At 42.0% G+C, this 20,699-nt stretch overlaps 1 protein-coding gene across 3 annotated transcripts in view; it reads right to left on the bottom strand.

The window, feature by feature from the left end:
• Window positions 1-20,699, bottom strand: part of ITPRID1 (ITPR interacting domain containing 1) — a 506,204-nt gene that overhangs the window by 7,301 nt on the left and 478,204 nt on the right. For all 3 annotated transcript variants that reach the window (XM_069215173.1, XM_069215186.1, XM_069215179.1), the window contains 3 exons: window positions 17,573-17,700; window positions 15,338-15,449; window positions 5,405-5,665 (listed from right to left, as the gene is read on the bottom strand). In XM_069215173.1, the coding sequence (XP_069071274.1) occupies window positions 5,405-5,665; window positions 15,338-15,449; window positions 17,573-17,700 (501 nt within the window). The remainder of the gene's footprint in view (window positions 1-5,404; window positions 5,666-15,337; window positions 15,450-17,572; window positions 17,701-20,699) is intronic.

The raw sequence follows: 20,699 nt of genomic DNA, 5'->3' as shown, positions 1-20,699 counted from the left end.
CCACTGGTTTGAGACCTTGTCAGCCATATCTTGAGGAGTATCCCAGTGGAGTATTTCCCTCTCACCTAATACTATCGGTTGTAGTTAGAGCATCTTTCAGAGGGCCATGGGACATGCAGAGGCTACTAGGCCCAGCCGTGGTGCCTGAGGCCTTTTACTCCTGATGTCCAGGAGCTTGGCCTACTATAGATCCTATTCAAATGGGCCAAGTGCCGTTTCTGCACTTGACCTTCAGTAGGAGCTGTGGTTGAGCAGTTAAGACTCCCTTGGGGGGGAGCGAGCGAGGGGGCCTTATGGGGTGTAGATACAGGACTCATACCTCAAAGTGCAAACAGTACAAACAATAAATAAATGTTCAGCCAAATACTTGCTTTTATAAGCAAAAATTGTATTTTATTTCTAACACTAACATGCAGAGAAATGTGATTATCAAATGCAAAAAACAGTCCCATTGAGGTCGGTGCTCTAATAGTTGTCAGGCATATCCCTGTCCCACTCACCTTAGAGTAACACGCTTAGGGTTATTCCCCATTCACTGGTGGCTGCATGAGGGAATGAAAACTGTTAAGCCGTACTCAAGAGTTCTCCCTTCTGACCTGTTAGGAGCTTGGTCAACAGTGCCAATGGTGCCGCACCACCATTTGCAGTGAGTTCCTCCGGGACCAATCTGATCCAGTTCTCATCTTACCCACTCTTGCAGCACATAAAGGTTCAGCAATGCAGCAGGTAACTTCAAACATGCACCTGTGAATCCTCAGTTAGGAGAGGTCAGACTGCTTACAGCATATGTGGCAGCACCTGGCAGCACAGGCTCTCTCTTCGGAGTGATGCTGCCAGAGGCCTCTCAGATGTCAGAGCAGGTTCCTGCTTGCGTATAAGAGTTGGTTCAACAGGGGTGTGGAATCCTTTCTTCAGCTACTGACATAAGCCAGCAAGGATGCCACGTCATCCACAACATCTCCAGCAGTCCTCTGTGATGAGCCAGGGGCAGTTCTCACAGCGTGGGTCCCACTCACAAGTCATACCCCAGTCTTTCCTTCGGGTGGCAGCCTGAATCCTTTAGCAGCCTTTGTACTGCCAGTCCCACCTCTCATATGGGGTTGCCGCCGTACATGGTGATACAGGGTAAAGCTCCCCCACCCTCAGCACACAATCCCCAGTCTTGGTGCTCCTGTGAAGAATACTTTACCGGTGGTTCCCTCTGGCAAACGGGGTCACCTGAGCACAACAGAATGGGTGTAGCAAGACCAGCACAGTTCTCAATACACAGCAAAGGTCGCTAAAAACAATCCTGCACATGGACAACGGCCTGATCAGTGCTTAGCCAAATCCTCACTCTTCCCACAGAGTGTCCTCATGGTAGGACTCCCCACTGGACCTTGCTGCCTCCAACGCTCTTCTCTTCCTCACAGGGCACATTGGTCTTGCAAGACCCACACAGCGCTCAAGACTCAGCTCAGTCTACCAAAACCCTCTCCTGACATACGAGGATTGCTGAAAATAATCCTGCACATGGGCAACAGGCTTATCTGTGCTCATCCAAATCCTCAACCTTGCACAGGATGTCCTCACGGTCAGACTCTCCATTGGACCTTGCTGCCTCCAATGCTCTTCTCTTCCTCAAAAGGCACACTGGTCTTGGCAAGCAGTAGCACTCCATGTTCCACGGCAGGTGGTCTGGGTTTCACTGGGTGATGCTCTCTACACCAACAGGGAGACTAACAGTCCTTGGCTCCCTCAAGTCCTGGACACTGGCAGAAGTCTTGCATAGCTTTCCCTTCTCACACAGACTGTCTGGCTGTGTGACATATGACAAATTTTAGGGGCTGAACCTCCCCTCCTTACCGTCCTTTTTCAGACACCAAATGTAATTTAGGGTGTGGGTCTTTGAAGTGTTATTTTGGGGTTCCACTTCTTTTGAAGTGGGCACTTCTCCTTTTCATGTTCCTTCATGAAAGAGGTCTGTCACAGCAGGCACAACTTCAAAGCTGGTTGTCCACAACATAATTTATGGGAGAGACCAAAGGTTACATCTAGATGACACCTGGATGTCAGCCACATTGATGTGCATCAAAGGGTTAATCCCAGACCCCCAAAGCTATTCTTTATGATTGTATTATCAGCCCCATCTCCCTTCCTGAGATATGTCCAGGCCCCTTACTTGTGATCTATGACTGAATTATCACTTTTGAGATGTAAAGAGAGTCTCTTTCTTCCCTCCAGTGTGTCCCCACCTAGCTCACAGGAAAGCAGCAATACACACATCTATCTGGAGGGGTTCCTTTCCTCCTCATGTCTTCACCAGGCAAGCCTGGGCTTCCCAAAATGGAACCTAGGGTCTGGTGGCAGAACAATGGCCCCCGCAGCCCCTGAGGTGCAGGGCGGGTGGGGGGGGGGGCAAATTTCATGTGGTCCCCCTCAGCAGAGTACTCTGACCTCGGAGCTCCTGCAACTAAGTAGCAAGCTTCTGAAACCAATGACTGGGAATTCCTTTTCTAGATCTGTGTTGTACATATCATTAACTTAGGGTTACACTCCACATTATTATATAAATAAATACACCTAGGTTCTGAGTCCCAGGTTGTGAAATCTGGATTCAGGATCTTAACTCTGCATCTAAGGTACAAATGCTGCTTATTGTGTTTGAATAATCAGTCTGAGAAATACAGGGAATAGCAACTGGTGGTCATGATCTACAGTTGGCATACTAGGTTAGCAAATGTAGGCCATGATAGAAACATACTTCTGTAAAAATAGTTTGACAAATGATAGTGTCAGCCACTTGCAACTTTGTCACATAGAGGGCATGGATGCTTTTGGATGCAGTGTTTCTTTAGCGATCTAATCTGGTAAGCATGAGATAGGGCTACTTGATCCACTCATGTGAGTGTGATTAATCAAAGGACATTTTGTATGCATTATGTTAATCTTTTTTCTTCTTACAACTAGCATATTAACCATTCAAAACATCAAAAATATGTTATGGTTAATCCATAAGGGGCCAACTGGGTTCTAAACAGATGGGTCTTTATTTTCTAACTCCAGAATGGTTGACTTGTCTTCAGCATTTCTGGCAAGGTATTTTGAATCTGAGTCACATACACAGAAAATGCTCTGAAGCAAAACACTGTAAACAGAGATTTTTCAGTCAGATACAAAGTTGAGTCTCCATATAACAAGGATTAATACTGCTAATACCTTTGAAAAATAGTGAAGAAATTTGAAATTGTGTATTCTACTTATTGACAGATTTTGGTACATTTTGACAATATTCAAGATTTATGGCTCAAGTAATAGATCAGTATCTATAAATAACTTCAAATTCTTCACACAGGAAATCACAAGATGTTCTGTTAGTTAAATATCTTGGGGCTGCTCTGATGTCAGCATGAACTCTGAATCTGACTGCAACTATTTATCAATGTATGGATAAAGACAGCTGATCATTGAATCAAAGTTGTTAAAAGCTTGACCAAAAGGACTCAACTGAAATTTACTGTCAAACCGGGCTTCAAAACTCATTTCTAATTTTCCTTTTGGTGAGGCTTTTGCATTGATGGCCAAAATCTGCATGCCTCATGTTTTTGTTTTCTATAATAGCAGGGTAGCATCACCATATTAGCTCTATCCAAAACACCTTCCTCCAGGCACAGTTATTCAGCTACTTTCCAAAATAGTTGAGTTTCCTTTTTAATATGTTTTCTTTAAGCCAACCTTCTGTTAGATAATAATTACACCCTGCAAAGATATATCATCCCTGACCTTACTGCACCACAGAAATAAGGGCCTTATTTAGATCTTTGTGGTCGCCCTGCCAAGCCACATCAGTGGTGGACTTGAGAAGACTGCCAAAACAATCGTGTGCCGCCCTCTGTATTTAGATGTATTGCAGATGAACCAAAGACCGCCACAAAGAAATGTCTTCCTATCCATCAGGCAGGCGGGTTCCCGCCAGCCATATTTAGATGTTAAAGTTTGACTGGCTGTGTACTCGTGGCGGTTTGCTGACAGAGGGAGGACATTGCTGGACCCAATGGACACCGACAATGGCAGTGGATATGGAAAAGAGGTAAGTCAGACACACACACTCTGCCCTTTACGTATAGTCCCCCTGCATCACACATGACAAAACACACCGCATACACCACATTACCTATTGCAATGACACCACCACACCTACATGCTGTAAACTCACATACACATACATCCATTACATAACATACACACACGAGTGACACTGCACTTACACAAGGCACAACCACAACAACCAACACACTAATTTACACAAACACACACACAGACAAACACAACTACACAGATCATGGCAGTGACTGCCCCACACTAAAATGTGCCTGAGTACTGCACGCAGCAACACAATACACAACACAACATACACAACATCCACTTAACCACTTGTGCAGCACCTTGTTTCATAGGAGTGGATACTACCCTTGACACTGGTAGATTCTTCATTGGTTGAGTATACACTCTTGAATTTTCTTAGAGTCACATCTAGTCACCAGCTGATTTCTAATCAATTATGAAGTAACGTTTTCAAATTCACAGTTAGTCAAAACGTCATGTAAATGTCAGTAGATTAATTCAGAACTAAAGCCAGAGTGAAACATTTATGACTGAATATCATTACATTTTTTGAGCCTTCAGAATACTTTTCATACTGTTCTACAGCGTCTTGATGTTCATCAAGATTCTCTCCTTCTGGGTGTGTACACTGTGGTAGACGCTCAAAAACATCTTGGTCTTCTACACCCAAATAGTAAAAAGACACAGTTCTTCTATCAGATCTAATGTTTTGAGCATCAGTATCTCATTGATATGCATTGTGCATGCAGTGTGAATGGGACCTTAGAAAGTAAGAGGAAGACGATTCTGAAAACAGAATAAGACAATTTAATTCAGGGCCAGTGCAAACTAGGTCCTGATAAAAGACTTGACCCATATAGGTGGTTAGAAAGGGCTAAAACATAATGCAAAAAATAAAGTGTAGGGACAGTAACACCCCCACACACACAAAAATAATTTAGTTTTTAACCATACCAAAGTATAGTTATAGGCTCTGTTAGAAAAAATATCCAAAGTGTTTCCTGGAATATGTTTGAGCCCACCCAGTGTGAGACCCGATGATGAAGCATGACACCAATAGGGTGTACGAGGGACACTAAAAAAGCTTCTTAGCTCTCTTTTTCAACTGACTTAGATTCAGCTGAGCTTTGGTTTGGTACCAAAGATTGCAGGATACCTTTTGTGATTTCAGACCTCCTCTTTAACCACTTTACTAATTATATTACATACGTCCCCAATCACAATGGCACACATGCATCAGTCTAGTAATTATATTGTGAGGACTGGAAAACTTGAAGACAAACACCATATAACGTCTTACATTCTGCAGGAAAGTGCTAAAATCTCCTTTCTTCTGCTGGTTTGGGACCTTTGTTTCCTTTTGAGGTATCACAGGTTTCTCCATTCCATCTTGCTGAGCAACAGACAAAGAACACTCAGTTGCTATGGACTGCGGGTATTGAGTGGCACCCAAGACATTGTCAGGGATGCCTGGATTTTGATCTTTTACTTGTTTCTTCAAATCAGTGAGTTCAAGTTCCGAATGAAGTTTTGCTTGCTCTTCCAATAATTGGTTAAGTTGCTAAAGAAGAGAAAGTGAAGACAGTCATTGGAATGATGTACAGACAATATTTTCAAGGCAAAAGCACTGTGGAGCACATGAAGGTGTTATCTCGACACCACATAACAAATCAATGTACATTCAGTAAAACAAAAAGAAAGGTTTTCGCATTAAATTTATACTACGCAGTTACTAAAGTCTATATCCTTTTTTGGAGTTAATGAAAAATTAATAATAATCTCTAATGATTTCCTTTTATCTGGGTTTAGAAAAACTGTAATGAGGTAATATGTCATTTAACACAAGTTAGTTATTAACCAGGGCCCATATTTATCAAGGTTTTGTGCTGCCCTTGTGCCACGCAAGGGGGACGCAAGGGTGAAGCAAAACCTAAGTGAGATTCATCAAGTCACGCAAGGCCACCTTGCATTGTTTGATAAATCTACAGTAAGGCGAGGCAGCGCAAATTGCTGCCTTACGTTACTATGGGGCAGGTAGGTGTTCCCTGGGTGTTCCCACATATCTACCTTTGGATTCTGACACATTGCCAGATTTACCAACACTGGTAGACCTGGGAATGAATCAGAATTTTACACCTCCTCACCAGAGGTGCAGCAAGGAGACATATCTTCATTCCTAATTGTTTCCTCTTCCTAAGCATGCTGCATTTTGCAGCACAGTTAGAAAGAAGAAAATGGCTCTGAGGATTGTTTTTGTGCAGGAAGGAGGACCAACCCACACAAAAACAAACCTGCCTACAATGCAGGCGCCCTTGCATCATGGTGCAAGGCTGCCTGTGCTGGTGCTAGGCAGCAATTTCTGCGCCAGTGCAGACAAAGAGAAGGAATGTGCCATATACTGTTAAATGAGAGCATTCCTGCCTTCTCTCTGTCATGCAATGCAGTGCAGCAAGATGGTTTGCTGCACTGCGTTGCGTGAACGTTTGATAAATATGTACCCAGGTGTATTAGAGGTTTTCTCTCAAACAAAAGAAACCATAAATGATTATATCCACTTTCATCCAAATCAGAACTATAGATATAAATATAAATCCCCTCTTAGGGCCTAATTATGACTTTGGGGGTCCTAATAGCGGGCCGCCAAAGCCGTGGGGAGAACACCATCGTAATACCGGTGGCGTCCATCCAAGCATTTTACAATATTGCCGCTGGGCTGACTGGTGGGAACATTGCTTTATGCATTCCCGCTGGGCTGACTGGTGGGAACAGTGCTGCAATATTGACTTCAGCTGAAGCCAATATTGTAGCAGTCCAGCACCATCGGAAAGCGCACTGACTGCAGTGCAGACAGTGTGCATTACGATGGTGCTGGGCAGGTGACCCCTGCACTGCCCATGTCCAGTGCAGGGGTGCCCTGTGGCCCCCTGCACTGGCTTTCTGCCAGCATTTCCTTGGTGGGGGTTCTCACCATGGAAAGGCTGGCGGAAAACTGAGTTAAAATCAGCCAGGTGGCGCTAAGTTCAGCGCCGCTCTGGCTCAGTACAACTCAGACCACCGTCAGCCCATCAGTAACCATGTTCCTGGTGGGGACTGCGGTCCCCTCGTGGGCTGACCGCCAGGGTTGTAATGTGGCAGTCAGACCACCACAGTTGCGGCAGTCTGACCGTCACCATATAATCAGGCCCTTAGTTTCCTCAGTTATTGAGAAATGTCTTATTACAGAAAGCTGCCAATGATAAGCTAGCCAGCATTTCCTTTCTAGTTTCCTGGTTTGAGCCACACCCCTTCATAGCATCCAGGCAAACAATATTCTGTCAAGCAATAATTTTCAGGATTAAGAAGAGCTTCTGGGGTAACAAAGGACTATCTCCACAATATCCTGAATGCTTTAGGTTATCAAACAGAAGTAAAGGACTGAAAACAGTGCCCTTAATTTACCTTTAGGGAGGCAGGCAGCCTAAACAGATTCTTGAAATACTAGGTTACCTTCCATAGTTACACTTTTCTCTAAACATCTCTTTGCCACCATAGACTTTGAAAAGCACCAGAAATGATGCCCTTTTTAAAAATTAAACCCTACACCTAAATGCCTATGGCACAGATAACATTATCTTGTAATGTTAGCTATAGTATTGCTTCATTTAGCTACTTCAATAATATATATCACACAATTTCTATAATTGGAATATCTTTCTTTGAGACCTTATGTTATTTGGCTTTTAATTAATTATCTGTATTGTGATTGGTGTTTAATGTACCCCCTTCACTCAACATCCTTATCATATTAATCATTGATTAGTACCATTGATAACCTAGGGTGCCCTACATACACCTGTGCTTGTTTATAGCTGAGTGATGATGTTGTGGTAAATGGTATAAAGCATACAAGCCTTTATCTATTTTTCACCTCTACCTGGTTGTCATGTTCCTCTCATAGTCACTGTGTTGATTTTAATCAAGACAAACATATATATTTGATGAATAGTAAGAGAACATAATGAGATTTCAGGTCCCTAACTTTGTTTCTCTGAAGCTAGACCCTGAACCCATAATTTGGCCAATGAAAGGACACATTCTATTAGAGGCGTCTTTTAGTGTTTAAGCAATTGTACTTAGTTAAACATGTTTGAAAGTGCCAAGCATAATACCAAAAGTCTGCATTTTACCACATATTAAAACTAAGAAGAAAACACAATAAATGGAAATAATATTGCAGACTAACCTATCACAATATATAAAAAAGACAGAGCCAGCAGATGAATACAATTGATATAAAAATGTCTTTCCAAGACAATCTACAAGAATGTTTTAGAAATATTGCAATGTCCGCTACCTTGGTGACAGTGGCTTTTTATGGCAGAGGCCAAGCCTGCAAATGACTGATCTGAGAATGCCCAGCATTATGATTTTAGGTCACTTAGAGTTCCAAGCATCACCTGATATCTTCACTTATTCAGTGAGGTATGACAAAAAATCCAAGCATACGCCTTTGGATGTAAGCCTTGTGAGCTACTACCTCAGACTGACCTCAGCAGTAATTCAATGCCCATGTTTAGGTACAAATGTGATTTAATCAAATTACTTAGCACTAGAAAGCAACATGGCCTCAAACTGTAGCAATGATTTGAGGAGGGGTGTGAGAAAGTGTGTTGTTGGTTGATTGGGGAGTGAGTCCCAGTCAGGAAAGAGCCACAATCCTTTGCAGTGTGAACCACAAAAAGTCAGTATTTTAACTTGTGCTTAACCCTGGGTAGCTTGGCATAAAAAGCAGTCTGACTTCACTTACAGGCAATGTGGAAAGTATTTGTGCAGCACAAAACCAGTAATAAAATGAAAACACAAAACAAGGAAAAATCCAAACCAATGTAGAAAAATAGAGTAATTTAAAATACATTGTTGGACACCAAAATAACAGAAATCCAATCTGTGGAACCATAATTATGAATGTTAATTCTTTTAGTGAAAACTAGCACCTAAGAGATCAAAATGCCAAGTGCGGACATCTAGTTGCGCGAAACTGAGTCAAAGATGAAAAATATTGCTTTCTGCAAAACCACAGGGAAGATTTCTATGTTCGGACTTAGTCACTGAAATGGAAGTCAAAAATCTCCTGTGGTACAAGGCAAAGGGCTGTAGCTGAAGACAGTTCCATGAGGTTGGATACTCCTTTGGTAAAGGACCGCTGAAAAGGATTTGCTGCTGCAGAGATGAACATATCAGGAGAGGCTGCAAAGTCAATCCAACTGGCTATGCACCTCAGACAGAGAGGTGAGCAGGTTGGTCCTGGTCTCCTCCTGGTTCTCAGACCAATTTTTGGTAAAAATTTTTTTAAGTCCTCAATTTTTGGTATTGGCTATCTCAGCACCTTTATCACCACAACCAAGATCCAGGACTCGTGGGACACTACTTAGGAGTTCAGGACTCACTCAGGCTGGGTAAAGATGCGGGTTCAAGAAGGTGGGAGCCTTTTATATCCAGGTAGTTCTGGACAGGAGGCCCACAAACTAGCCCTCGGAGTCACTTCTGGCAGTCCTGGGTGAAGATGAATACATAAGGCTCAAGAGCAGGTCTAGCAGTCCTTGCAAGTACAGTAGCAATCTTGCAAAGTGCACAGCACGTCACAGCAGCAGGCAGGCAGTCCTCTTAGAGTCCTTCCACAAGTCCAGTAGTGAAATGAAAAATGGGTCTGAAGGTCCTGTTTTTATACCCTAGATGGAAGTTGGGAAAAGCTTCTGGACAGGTTCTTTGAAATGCATGGGATTTCCTGACTCCTCTACCCTACCTCCAAGCTGGCTGCAGTGGCAATACAGGGTCATTAGGCCCTTTGTGTGAAGGTGGAGAACAGGCCATGTTCGAAATGGGGTCTTTGGTTGGCAGTCAGGTTACCCCCTGTCCAAGCAAGGACCCTCACTCTAGTCAGGGTAAAATAGAATCACCCTCAGCTAACCCCTGCTTACCCCCTTGGTAGCTTGGCACGAGCAGTAGGCTTAACTTTAGAGTGCTAGGTGTAAAGTATTTGTACCAACACACACAGTAGCATAATGAAAACATTACAAAATTACACAACACAGGTTTAGAAAAATAGAGAATATTTACCTATACAAAACAAGACCAAAACGACAAAAATCCTCAATAAACAAGTCAAGTTATCAATTAAAAAGCAAAAAGAGTCTTCATCTAGTTTTAAACACACACTAGCACTCTTAGCGTGAAAATGTACCGTGGGTGCGTCAAAAATAACCCCGCACGGGTGAGTGTGCATCAAAAATGGCTTGCGATGCATCGATTTCACTCACTCACGAGACCTTGCATCATTTCTCCTTTCGTCGGGTCGGGGCGCGTTGTTTCTTCTCTCCACAGGAGAGCGATGCATCGATCCGGTCAGCACTCTCGGGTCTGGGCAGGCCTTGCGCTGTTTTTACATGCCCAGCGGTGCTTGCGTCGGAAATCCAGCCGCACGATGATCCGACAACCACGCAGCACGGGTTGCGATCTCCCAGCCTCCATCAGCGATGCTGCGCGTCGTTTCTCCAGCTCTGTGTGTCTATTCTTCGGTCGCGTTACAGGAGAGTGTTGATTTTCAGCTGCGAAGCCGGCGGTGCATCGATTTCCCAGCCGCAGATCGGAGTAGCGTCGATCTTTTCCCCGCACGGCGTTCTGTGCGTGGATTTCTTCCGCTTAGGCTGCCAGCTTCTCCTTTAAGGGTCCCAGGAACTGGATGGGCACCACTTGGCAGAGTAGGAGTCTCTCCAGAGACTCCAGGTGCTGGCAGAGAGAAGTCTTTGCTGTCCCTGAGACTTCAAACAACAGGAAGCAAGCTCTAAATCAAGCCCTTGGAGATCTTCACATGATGGAAGGCACACAAAGTCCAGCCTTTGCCCTCTTACTCTGGCAGAAGCAGCAACTGCAGCATAGCTCCACAAAGCACAGGCTGGGCAGCTCTTCTTCTTCAGCTCTTCAGCTTTTCTCCAGGAAGAGTTTCCTCTTGGTTTCAGGAAGTGTTCTAAAGTCTGTGGTTTTGGGTGCCCTTCTCATTCCCATTTTGCACTTTGAAGTAAGCCTACTTCAAAGGAAAGTTTGTCTTGATTATGAAATCCTGCATTGCCCAGGCCAGGCCCCAGACACACACCAGGGGGTTGGATACTGCATTGTGTGAGAGCAGGCACAGCCCTTTCAGGTGTAAGTGACCACGCCTTCCCTCCCTCCTAGCACAGATGGCTCATCAGGAAATGCAGACTACACCCCAGCTCCCTTTGTGTCACTGTCTAGTGAGAGGTGCAACCAGCCCAACTGTCAAACTGACCCAGACAGGGAATCCAAAAACAGGCAGAGTCACAGAAATGGTTTAAGCAAGAACATGCCCACTTTCTAAAAGTGGCATTTTCAAACACACAATCTTAAAATCAGCTTTACTAAAAGATGTATTTTTAAATTGTGAGATCAGAGACCCCAAACTCCACCTGTCTTTCCGCTCCCTAAGGGAATCTACATTTTAGTCAGATTTAAAGGTAGCCCCCATGTTAACCTATAAGAGGGACAGCCCTTGCAACAGTGAAAAACGAATCTAGCAATATTTCACTGTCAGGACATATAAAACACATTACTATGGGGGTTATTCTAACTTTGGAGGAGTGTTAATCCGTCCCAAAAGTGACGGTAAAGTGACGGATATACCACCAGCCGTATTACGAGTTCCATAGGATATAATGGACTCGTAATACGGCTGGTGGTAAATCCGTCACTTTTCCGTCACTTTTGGGACGGATTAACACCTCCTCCAAAGTTAGAATAACCCCCTATATGTCCTACCTTGACCATACACTGCACCCTGCCCTTGGGGCTACCTATGGCCTACCTTAGGGGTGCCTTACACGTAGGAAAAGGGAAGGTTTAGGCCTGGCAAGTGGGTACACATACCAAGCCGAATTTACAGTTAAAACTGCACACACAGACACTGCAGTGGCAGGTCTGAGACATGATTACAGGGCTACTAATGTGGGTGGCACAGCCAGTGCTGCAGGCCCACTAGTAGAATTTGATTTACAGACCCTGGGCAACTCGAGTGCACTTTACTAGGGACTTACTAGTAAATCAAATATGCCAAACATGGATAAACCAATCAGCCATACAATTTACACAGACAGCATGTGCACTTTAGCACTGGTTAACAGTGGTAAAGTGCTCAGAGTTCAAAAGCTAACAACAACAGGTCAGAAAAAATAGGAGGTAGGAGGCAAAAAGATTGGGGATGACCCTGCATAAACTAAAAAGTCCAACAGGCCATTTGATCGTAAGTGGGCTGTGCTCAGCTCTGCCCCCTGATCCTACCAGCAGTTGTCCCATTGAGGCACACCTAATCCCTCTACTGTGTGACTGTGTGGAGAAATTCACAAAGTCTAACTGTCAGCTACACCAAGTCATGTGACCCAAGACAGACTGCACACAGAAAGGGCTAAAGGCAGGAAAATTCCAACTTTCTAAAAGTTGCATTTTCAAAGTTGTAATGAAAAATCTGACTTTACCATTAAAGAGGTTTTATCATTCCAATTTCATAGGTACCAAACATGATATATATACCTACTCTCAATTATTATTTAAAGCTTATGAAATGTAATAAAGAATGCCCAATGTAATCTTAAGGGAGGGGGAGGCCTCACATTAGTGAAAACGAATGTGGGAGTTTTTCACTACCAGGAGATGTACAACTTAAAAGTACAAATTAAAAATGTTAATTACAGAGCACCCTGCCCTATGGGCTACTACGGCCTACCTTAGGGGTGACACATATAATAAAAGGGAAGTTCAAGGCTTGGCAAGGAGGCTTTAATGCCAAGTTGAGATGGCAGTTTAAAACTGCATTTAGGCTGCAATGACAGACCTGGGACATGTTTTAAGGTGCTAATTAAGTCGGTTGGTCATACGTGATGGAGGCCCACTGGTAGCCTTTAGTTTGCAGCCCTGGGTATATGGTATACCACCCAACAAGGGACTTATAAGTAAATCAATAATGCCAATTGGGCATAAGCCAATGTAACCATGTTTAGGGGAGCAGGCACAAGCACTTTGTGCACTTTACCACTGCTATCCAATGTTAGAGTCCTATGGGCAACAAAAACAAATTCAACAAAAGTAGAGGGAAAAAGACAAAACGTTTGGTAGTGACCCTGTTGAGAGAGTCAGGTCCAACAAGGGGTAAGATATATTTCCTTAAAAGGAACGCTTTACAATGGTCTTTCTATGTAACTATACCTTCAAGATAGGTTACAATGTGAAGTACATTGACTTAGCGTACAAGGCTTGGACAGGACACCTAACTTTTTTAATTGATCTGTTCCATACACAGCTATACAAGTAGTATGTACATTTGCCCATAAATCTAAAAAAAGATTTTTATGGGTTCAGTTTAATTCACTGCTGGGCCACCTCCTCAGAGGAGACAACAATAACCATCATATTAATGAACAGAGAAGTTGCCGTCCCCATCCAAGAGGGCATCTTCCATGTAGCAAATTCCTTGAGCATGTCAGTCAAAGTACGGAGTGGGCCTGTTTCAGAATCATCCAATCGCAATAATAGAAGGTGGTTTTAAAGTAACTACTGAAAAGATAACATTTGTCTCAGTAACCCTACTTCTTTTTTAATTATTTTTGGGGAGGAGCAGATGTCTCTTATGCATTTTGTTTCAATTGACCCAGGCCTACTGAGATGTATAATTAGTTCCACAGTCTCTTCTGAAGGCAGATCAGAAGCAGAGTGTCTTTATAATGTTGGGAAATAGCCACACACCTACATTTAACAGGTAAGTGGGAAGAGTCGATCTAGGTGACACTGAGGATATGGTTACTTAGACCATAAGTAGAAAATGTCATAGCTATATTTGTAGTATGATATATACCTCAAAGAAAAGAATGAATCCATATGTGAGCTGTTCCTGATATTCTTATGTATAACAAAAAGTTCATGATCTAGACTTATTAGTGAGGATGAGTGTTGTTAACAAGAGCTTCAAGATGGAATCTGATGTACTTTACTCTTTATTATATTACTTTCACTGATCTGAATCCTAATTATTTGAGCTATGCATATCAGGTTGATATCCATACCACCAATAAAGATGTTATTGTCTTCAAATATTTCCCATATTCCGTGCATGAAACATAATTTCATTGAAACATGGACTTTGTCCTATGTTTGTCTCAGACGAATTTCCTTGCACCAGCTAATTAGTCTCTATGCATGTCAGGCAAACAATAACAGCCTCTAAACCTCACTGCTCAGCTTTACCTTTATTCTTTGCTTAAACAGCATCCTCTTCAAAAAATGTCATTAAAACCTGAGCATTGTAATTGCACTCACGGCACATTGTTAGTTGCACCTTGCATAAACAGCTTTAGATTTCTCTTATGTTATAGAATGAATTTTAACAAAGTGAGTATTTGGGGGAACACCAAATTTCTTAATTACATATATATATTTTTTTTTTACTGCAAACACCCACGCAGTGTTGTCCATTTCTCCACTTAATATTTCAAATAAGCATTTGACTAATTGAAAAAAGTAAAATGCACCAATATAAACATGTAATGTAAAGAGTGCATGTAAAATGACAATGGACTTTTAAACAGAAGTATAGAGCAGTAGTTCTTAACCTGTGGTCCGAGGACCCCAGGGGTCTGTGAGGCCAGCTCAAGGGTCCCTTGACTGTTTTATAAAAATTAAATATTATTAATATTAATACATTCAAATTAATGAACTATATGCAAATAAAGATGCAGATTTGAAAATGTGAACTTTGTTTGGTTTGTGAATTTAAGCATTCACAATTGAGCATTTGTTTAGTGTATACTTGTTTTGTATTTTATATATTGTATCAATGCCCAAATCATAGAAACTGTTTAGTTTTGGGGTCCAATAATGACTCAGTGGGGGTCCCTAGATTAAAGTAATGATTCAGTGGGAGTCCAGTATGGTACAGCTACAGCATCAATACAATGTGAGTTTTCAAAAAATTAATCAAATTCAATATAAAAATGAAATCATTTTGATTTACATTGATTAATACAAACTATAAAAGAAAGAACCTTACATCTGTGAGTAGTTAGCAGTTAATGAGTGGGAAGTAAAGAATTTGAGTTTATATTAGAATCACCAGATTAAAGAATTATGTCCAAATAACACCAAAATGAAATCAGAAAAAAAACACTGGCCATACCAATTAAGATCCTATCCTTACCAATAAAATTCCTTCTTTCATCTGACGGGATCGATCATCCAGCTGGAATTCTAACTCAGTGACCTCGCGATGAACAGCACGGCGCAGCACTTGAAGTCGTCTCATTTCTTCTCTGGAGCAAACAGAGTACATAAATGAGTCAACGTAACAATGGGTGCATAATGAACTCAGCAACACCTCTATGGGACTTCTTACGAATCGGGCAGACCATTATGTATGGGAAATTCCACTCTGCAAGACGCCAAATAGCCTGGTGTTTTCAACCTGGTATACCCGGATGCGAGAACACCAGACTCAATTTTAAGGACCAGAAAACCATCCAGTAAAAACATTGTAAAGCCTAGGGCTGCAACAGCAGCCATGCCTCATCCCCTGGCCTCTGACAACATTTTGCGCACAGTAAATATTACCCTCCTAAGTACAGGTATTCATTGGATGCGGTATGACTGCATGAAAATACTCTCAACTCATAATGTGACCAAAAGTCTTTTCAGATATTTTATTGGCAACTTGACTTTTTAAAGCTGACATGGTTAACAAAACAATTTACATTTTCCCCTATAGTGACAAATACAGAATTTATGAAGACCAGTTAATGGATTGAGAGATCATATCTTCATACAAGAATCTGCCCCTCTCCACTGTGATCTCTTTAAAGTCTACCTAGTAGATTTCATCCGAGCTTGCTGAGGTTACAAAGTCTGTTAGAAGCTGATTTTCACTAGCCTCACATACAAGAAGGCATAAAACAAAAGTGAGGGAGGCTTCCATTGAAAAAGATGTATGCAACACTGACAGTCATGAGGGCGCTGGCAGCAACATCATACAGCTGCATGGGTGGCTGCACCAGTTTCTTAAATACGTTCTACCTTTTTTGGAATTGAGCTTACTAAGTAAATAAAACACTATAAACACTACTACTGTAGGTATTATATTTTACAAATAAGTGTTTATTTTGCTTTCTAATATTGTGCACACAAATTCTGTTCAACCACATCCGTTTTGTTTGTTCTTAATGCAACCCATCAGTATCTCCAGCTAATACCTCATTTTGAAGTACTGCTTTAAACCTTTCTGCAAGACTCTAACTGGGGTTATTCGGATGACTGAAATTTTGGAAATAAACCAATTCAATGGAGTTCAGTCATGAAGATGTGCTAGACTAAATTCAAAAACGAATCGGGGGAATCTGCAAACCATATGAGAGTAACGTTACCCAAGACCACAACATGTCGCCATACTTTGGGGGAAACAAATGATAACTGTGGCTTTAATTGTGCAACAAAAATTCTTGTTGAAGTTGAAAATTATAAGTATGTGCACTGGTGCTGGAACATCGTCTCAGAATGGGGGAATTCGTCATCTACTTAATAACACTATTGTCATATGGGTTGTAAAATCTTAATAGTCTACATAAATTGTAAGTGTATCAAAGCAGCCAAGTTCATTCAGTTAGAGGGTGGGCAAGTGTGGGAGGTGTCAGGATCACTGACACAATACCAGAACCAAAAATATTGTGTGGACAGACAATAGTGTCAAAAATATTGGGGACCAAAATATCAAGAAGTGAAGTGCAAATAGGTAAGTATAGATTTACAATTCTAAACTCCACATCTACGTACCTTGAAGATTTATATCCATATATGTGGAGTTAAATATGGTAAAACTTTGATTACCTATAGAAACATACCTTCATGATATTTTTGTACTCAATATTCTAGACACAATATTTTGTTTGCACAAATATTTTTCTCCGATATTTTTTGTCTAAAATCCTGGTGTCAATTTTAAAGAGAACATTTCTCCATCAAAATAAACTTTGTGTAATTAAAGACCGTATTTAGGGTTTGGCGAGTGGCCAACCGTGCAGTCAGTATGTTGGAGGTGACAGCCACCTAGCGTTCACTATATCTCAGTTTGCCTGGCTTAGATGGTGCCTTTAGATGAGCTGGTGCTGTGCAATTTTCTTTATTTTACTTATTTTGACTTTTTATTTTACATTATGAACTCTGCTGAACTGAAAAATATATTTAACAGGTTTGGTGCAGGCTCTTAATTGTCTGGTTCCGATGTTTGGAAAAAGGCTACAAACAAAATATATGCTGAATTAAATTAACAAGTGCCTGTTTTTATGAAAGTTACAAAATTAAAGAAAATGCTTACTAACATGAGATACACTAGTCTGCATTGTTATGATTGCCGCTAATAACCTAAAATGTAACATACTGTAATTACCTTCCTTCATCTGTAAAATCACTTGGCAGTAGAGTCTGCTGTTCAAACAGAAGTTGTTCAGTTTCTACAAGCTGCTCACGAAACGTCTGGCATGACTTTTTCATTGTTTCCATTTCACTCACTGTACCCTATAGAAAACAAACAAAATGCTGATCATCAAGTTACAGATTTGTCTAGAACACAAACGGGTGGAATTGAATGCTCTGAGTTTGACAATGTCTGCTGACACACCTGTTTCTGCTGCTGATAGGACACAATTTTCAAGCGACATAGCCAGTGGCGGCTGTCACTCAACAGGGGTGGCTTATCTGTGCGTTAGTCTCTCCTCTGTCCTCGTCCTCTTTCTATTCCCAGCCAATCACAATGCTGCTGGCACCAGCAACAGCAGCGTTGTGCTTTGCCGATCAGACTAAGAATGGGAGCCTGGGCATGTTCTCGACTCAGCTGTGCTATACAGCCAGGTAGTGAACATGCAAAGTGTGCCTGTCTTTTTGGCAGGCCCAACATGGCTGGCCAAGCAGACAAGCACTATATGGGTTCACTTAGCCCTCCTCCGGCCCTCTCCCTCCAGCCCAGCCCCGCCCGCCCCTTCTCCTCGGAAAAATAAAATGATAATAACGAAATGTTATTATTATTTTATTTTTCCTTTCCCCAAAATCCAGTGGGGCAACGCTCCTCCCCTTAGCGGAGGAACCGCCCCTGGACACAGCCTGTATATATGGCTTTGGTGGAGGACTGTGGCGACGAAACTATGCCAGGTTAAAAATGGATGAGTGAGATTTATGACAGGTTACAAAACACACTCTTTAAAAAGGTTGAAGAGTTTTGCAAAGTTTGCAAAACCTCAACTGTGCACGTTTATTTTGTATAAATTGTTTTAGCAGCATTAGTCCGAGAAAATGTAGTTTTTGTTGAGATTTATTTTTAGAATTATTGCTCGTGAATTAAACCGATAATGTTTTGTGAAAGCTGTGAACATCTGAAGAAAACTTCACGAACTTTGCAGAGGAACAACTTTGTAACTTCACAATCACGTACACTGGAATATTAAATGAACCACTTTTTGGTGCCCAAAGTATTTCGTTTCATTGTGCTCATGCCCACATCCTTCGAGATTTTCAGTCTCTTGGGATAACTACTAGTTTAAGTATTTGTGTAGGGGGTGCACAACAAATCGCACAAAGCTTTCCATTTGTATGCTTATATAGCCTAAATTAGTTTCTGGATTTTCTCATAACTTGCGCCTTGTAAGAATAACTTGGGTAAACCAGACGCTATGGTTTTCAGGATCACAGGACCTGAACTATGTTGTGGATCTAAAGATATCTTAAACGGAATAAAGAAAAAACAACAGATTATTTAGATAGCGAGTGAGAAGCCGCCAGGGTCTATATAAAACATATTATGGTTTTAACTTCTAATAAATCGAAGAAGAGGTAATAATGGACACATACAATTATGGGGGATAGCCCAAGAATGATAACAATTAACGAATAAAAGCACCAATTAAAGGAGCACAAGTGAATTACAAGCAGTAGAGCAACAATGAGCGTAAACATGTTACTGACACAGTAGAGGTTGAAAAGAAACTAGAGGCTGTAGGGGTCAAGCTGAAAGTACACTACCCATTAAAGCCACCTATGTACATGTCGTGGTTGCTGAAAAACCTCTTTAATCCCCATGTACCTGGCTTTTACTAGCTTCCCTAAACTGAGCCAGAGCCTAGCCGAAGATGCTGGGAGATTTAGGAATCAAGGACACATTGGAATTGAGCCACAAACTAAGGACCCAATTACGATTCTGGCAGTCCGCAGACTCACGGGGACGGTCGGACCGCTGCACTGCAGGTGGTCCGATCGCCACATTATGATCCTGGCAGTTGGACTGTCAGGGGATCATGGTCCCTACCAGGAACATGTTTCCCGATGGGCTGACGGCGGTCTGAGTTGCACTCAGCCACAGTTCCACTGAACTCAGCACCGCCTGCCTCATTACAACTCAGCTTTCCGCTAGTCTTTCCATGCTGGGGACCCGACCATGGAAAGGCTGGCAGAAACAGCTACCTTTGCCCATCATCATCGGATTGAGAAGTGTCTGCTTTGCAGACAATGCACGTTCCTATGATGCTAGTGTACTAGGATATTGTCCTCGTAAAGGAGGCAAGACCAATATCATAGCACTGTTCCCGCCAGTCAGCGCGACTGGAACGCCTAATACAATGTTCCCACTGGTCAGCCTGGCAGGAACATTATAGAACGCTTGTGGGGGATGCCACTGGTATGATGGTGGCATCCTCCCCACGGCTTTAGCAGTCCACTTTTAGGACCACCAAAGTCGTAATAAGGCTCTAAATGACATAGAACGTTAAAAAACACACAACAACAGTGTCCTGAATTACGTACCTCAACAGGATTTGTCAAAGCTTTTTGCTAACAGCTATTTAGCATCAACAAAAAGAAATACAAGGGACTCTACAACATTTTAAAAGCTGATATGTTTTAGTAAATAATACAAATCCACTCCTAGGATTTTTTTTATATTTTATTTTATTTACAAAGCATCTTTACCAGTTATCTACACTATTCGCCTGGAAATGTGAACCTAAGAGCACGCAGTGAGGCACGAGATGCTTTGAAAGTTCCAGCATTCACCTCTCCAAGTCAGCCACATTCTGAGAATAGTTCATGTCAGGCATTGGTTTCAGCCTCAAAGGCACTTGCTCCTGTTTGTCACCTGTCAAACGTGTTTCATTACTCAGTAACCTTTCTGTGCATGTTGTAGATTGCATCAGCCACCGTTTTCAGCCAGAAATAAAATGGACATGTTTGATATGAAGATGCTTTTTTATTATAGGGGTCAAAATAAATAACAGATGGCAGCCATAGTACTAGGTTAAGCGCCAGGACCAGATTGCATTCCAGGCGATCTATTTGATGCAGAACCCTAAGTCTGATGTCAATACTTAAATCTCATCACTAACTTTATCCTGAGAGGTAGCTCATTACCCAAGTATTGGCATTCAGCTGAGATAATGCCCATATTTAAAAAAGGCAGTCAGGAAGACCCTTTCAACTACAGACCAATCAGTCTGATTGATGGGCTTCAAAAACTTTTCTGCAGTCAAATT

Source organism: Pleurodeles waltl, chromosome 2_1 (assembly GCF_031143425.1).
Source record: "Pleurodeles waltl isolate 20211129_DDA chromosome 2_1, aPleWal1.hap1.20221129, whole genome shotgun sequence".
NCBI classification, from domain to species: Eukaryota; Metazoa; Chordata; class Amphibia; order Caudata; family Salamandridae; genus Pleurodeles; species Pleurodeles waltl.
This window is presented reverse-complemented; position numbering and strand designations above follow the sequence as displayed.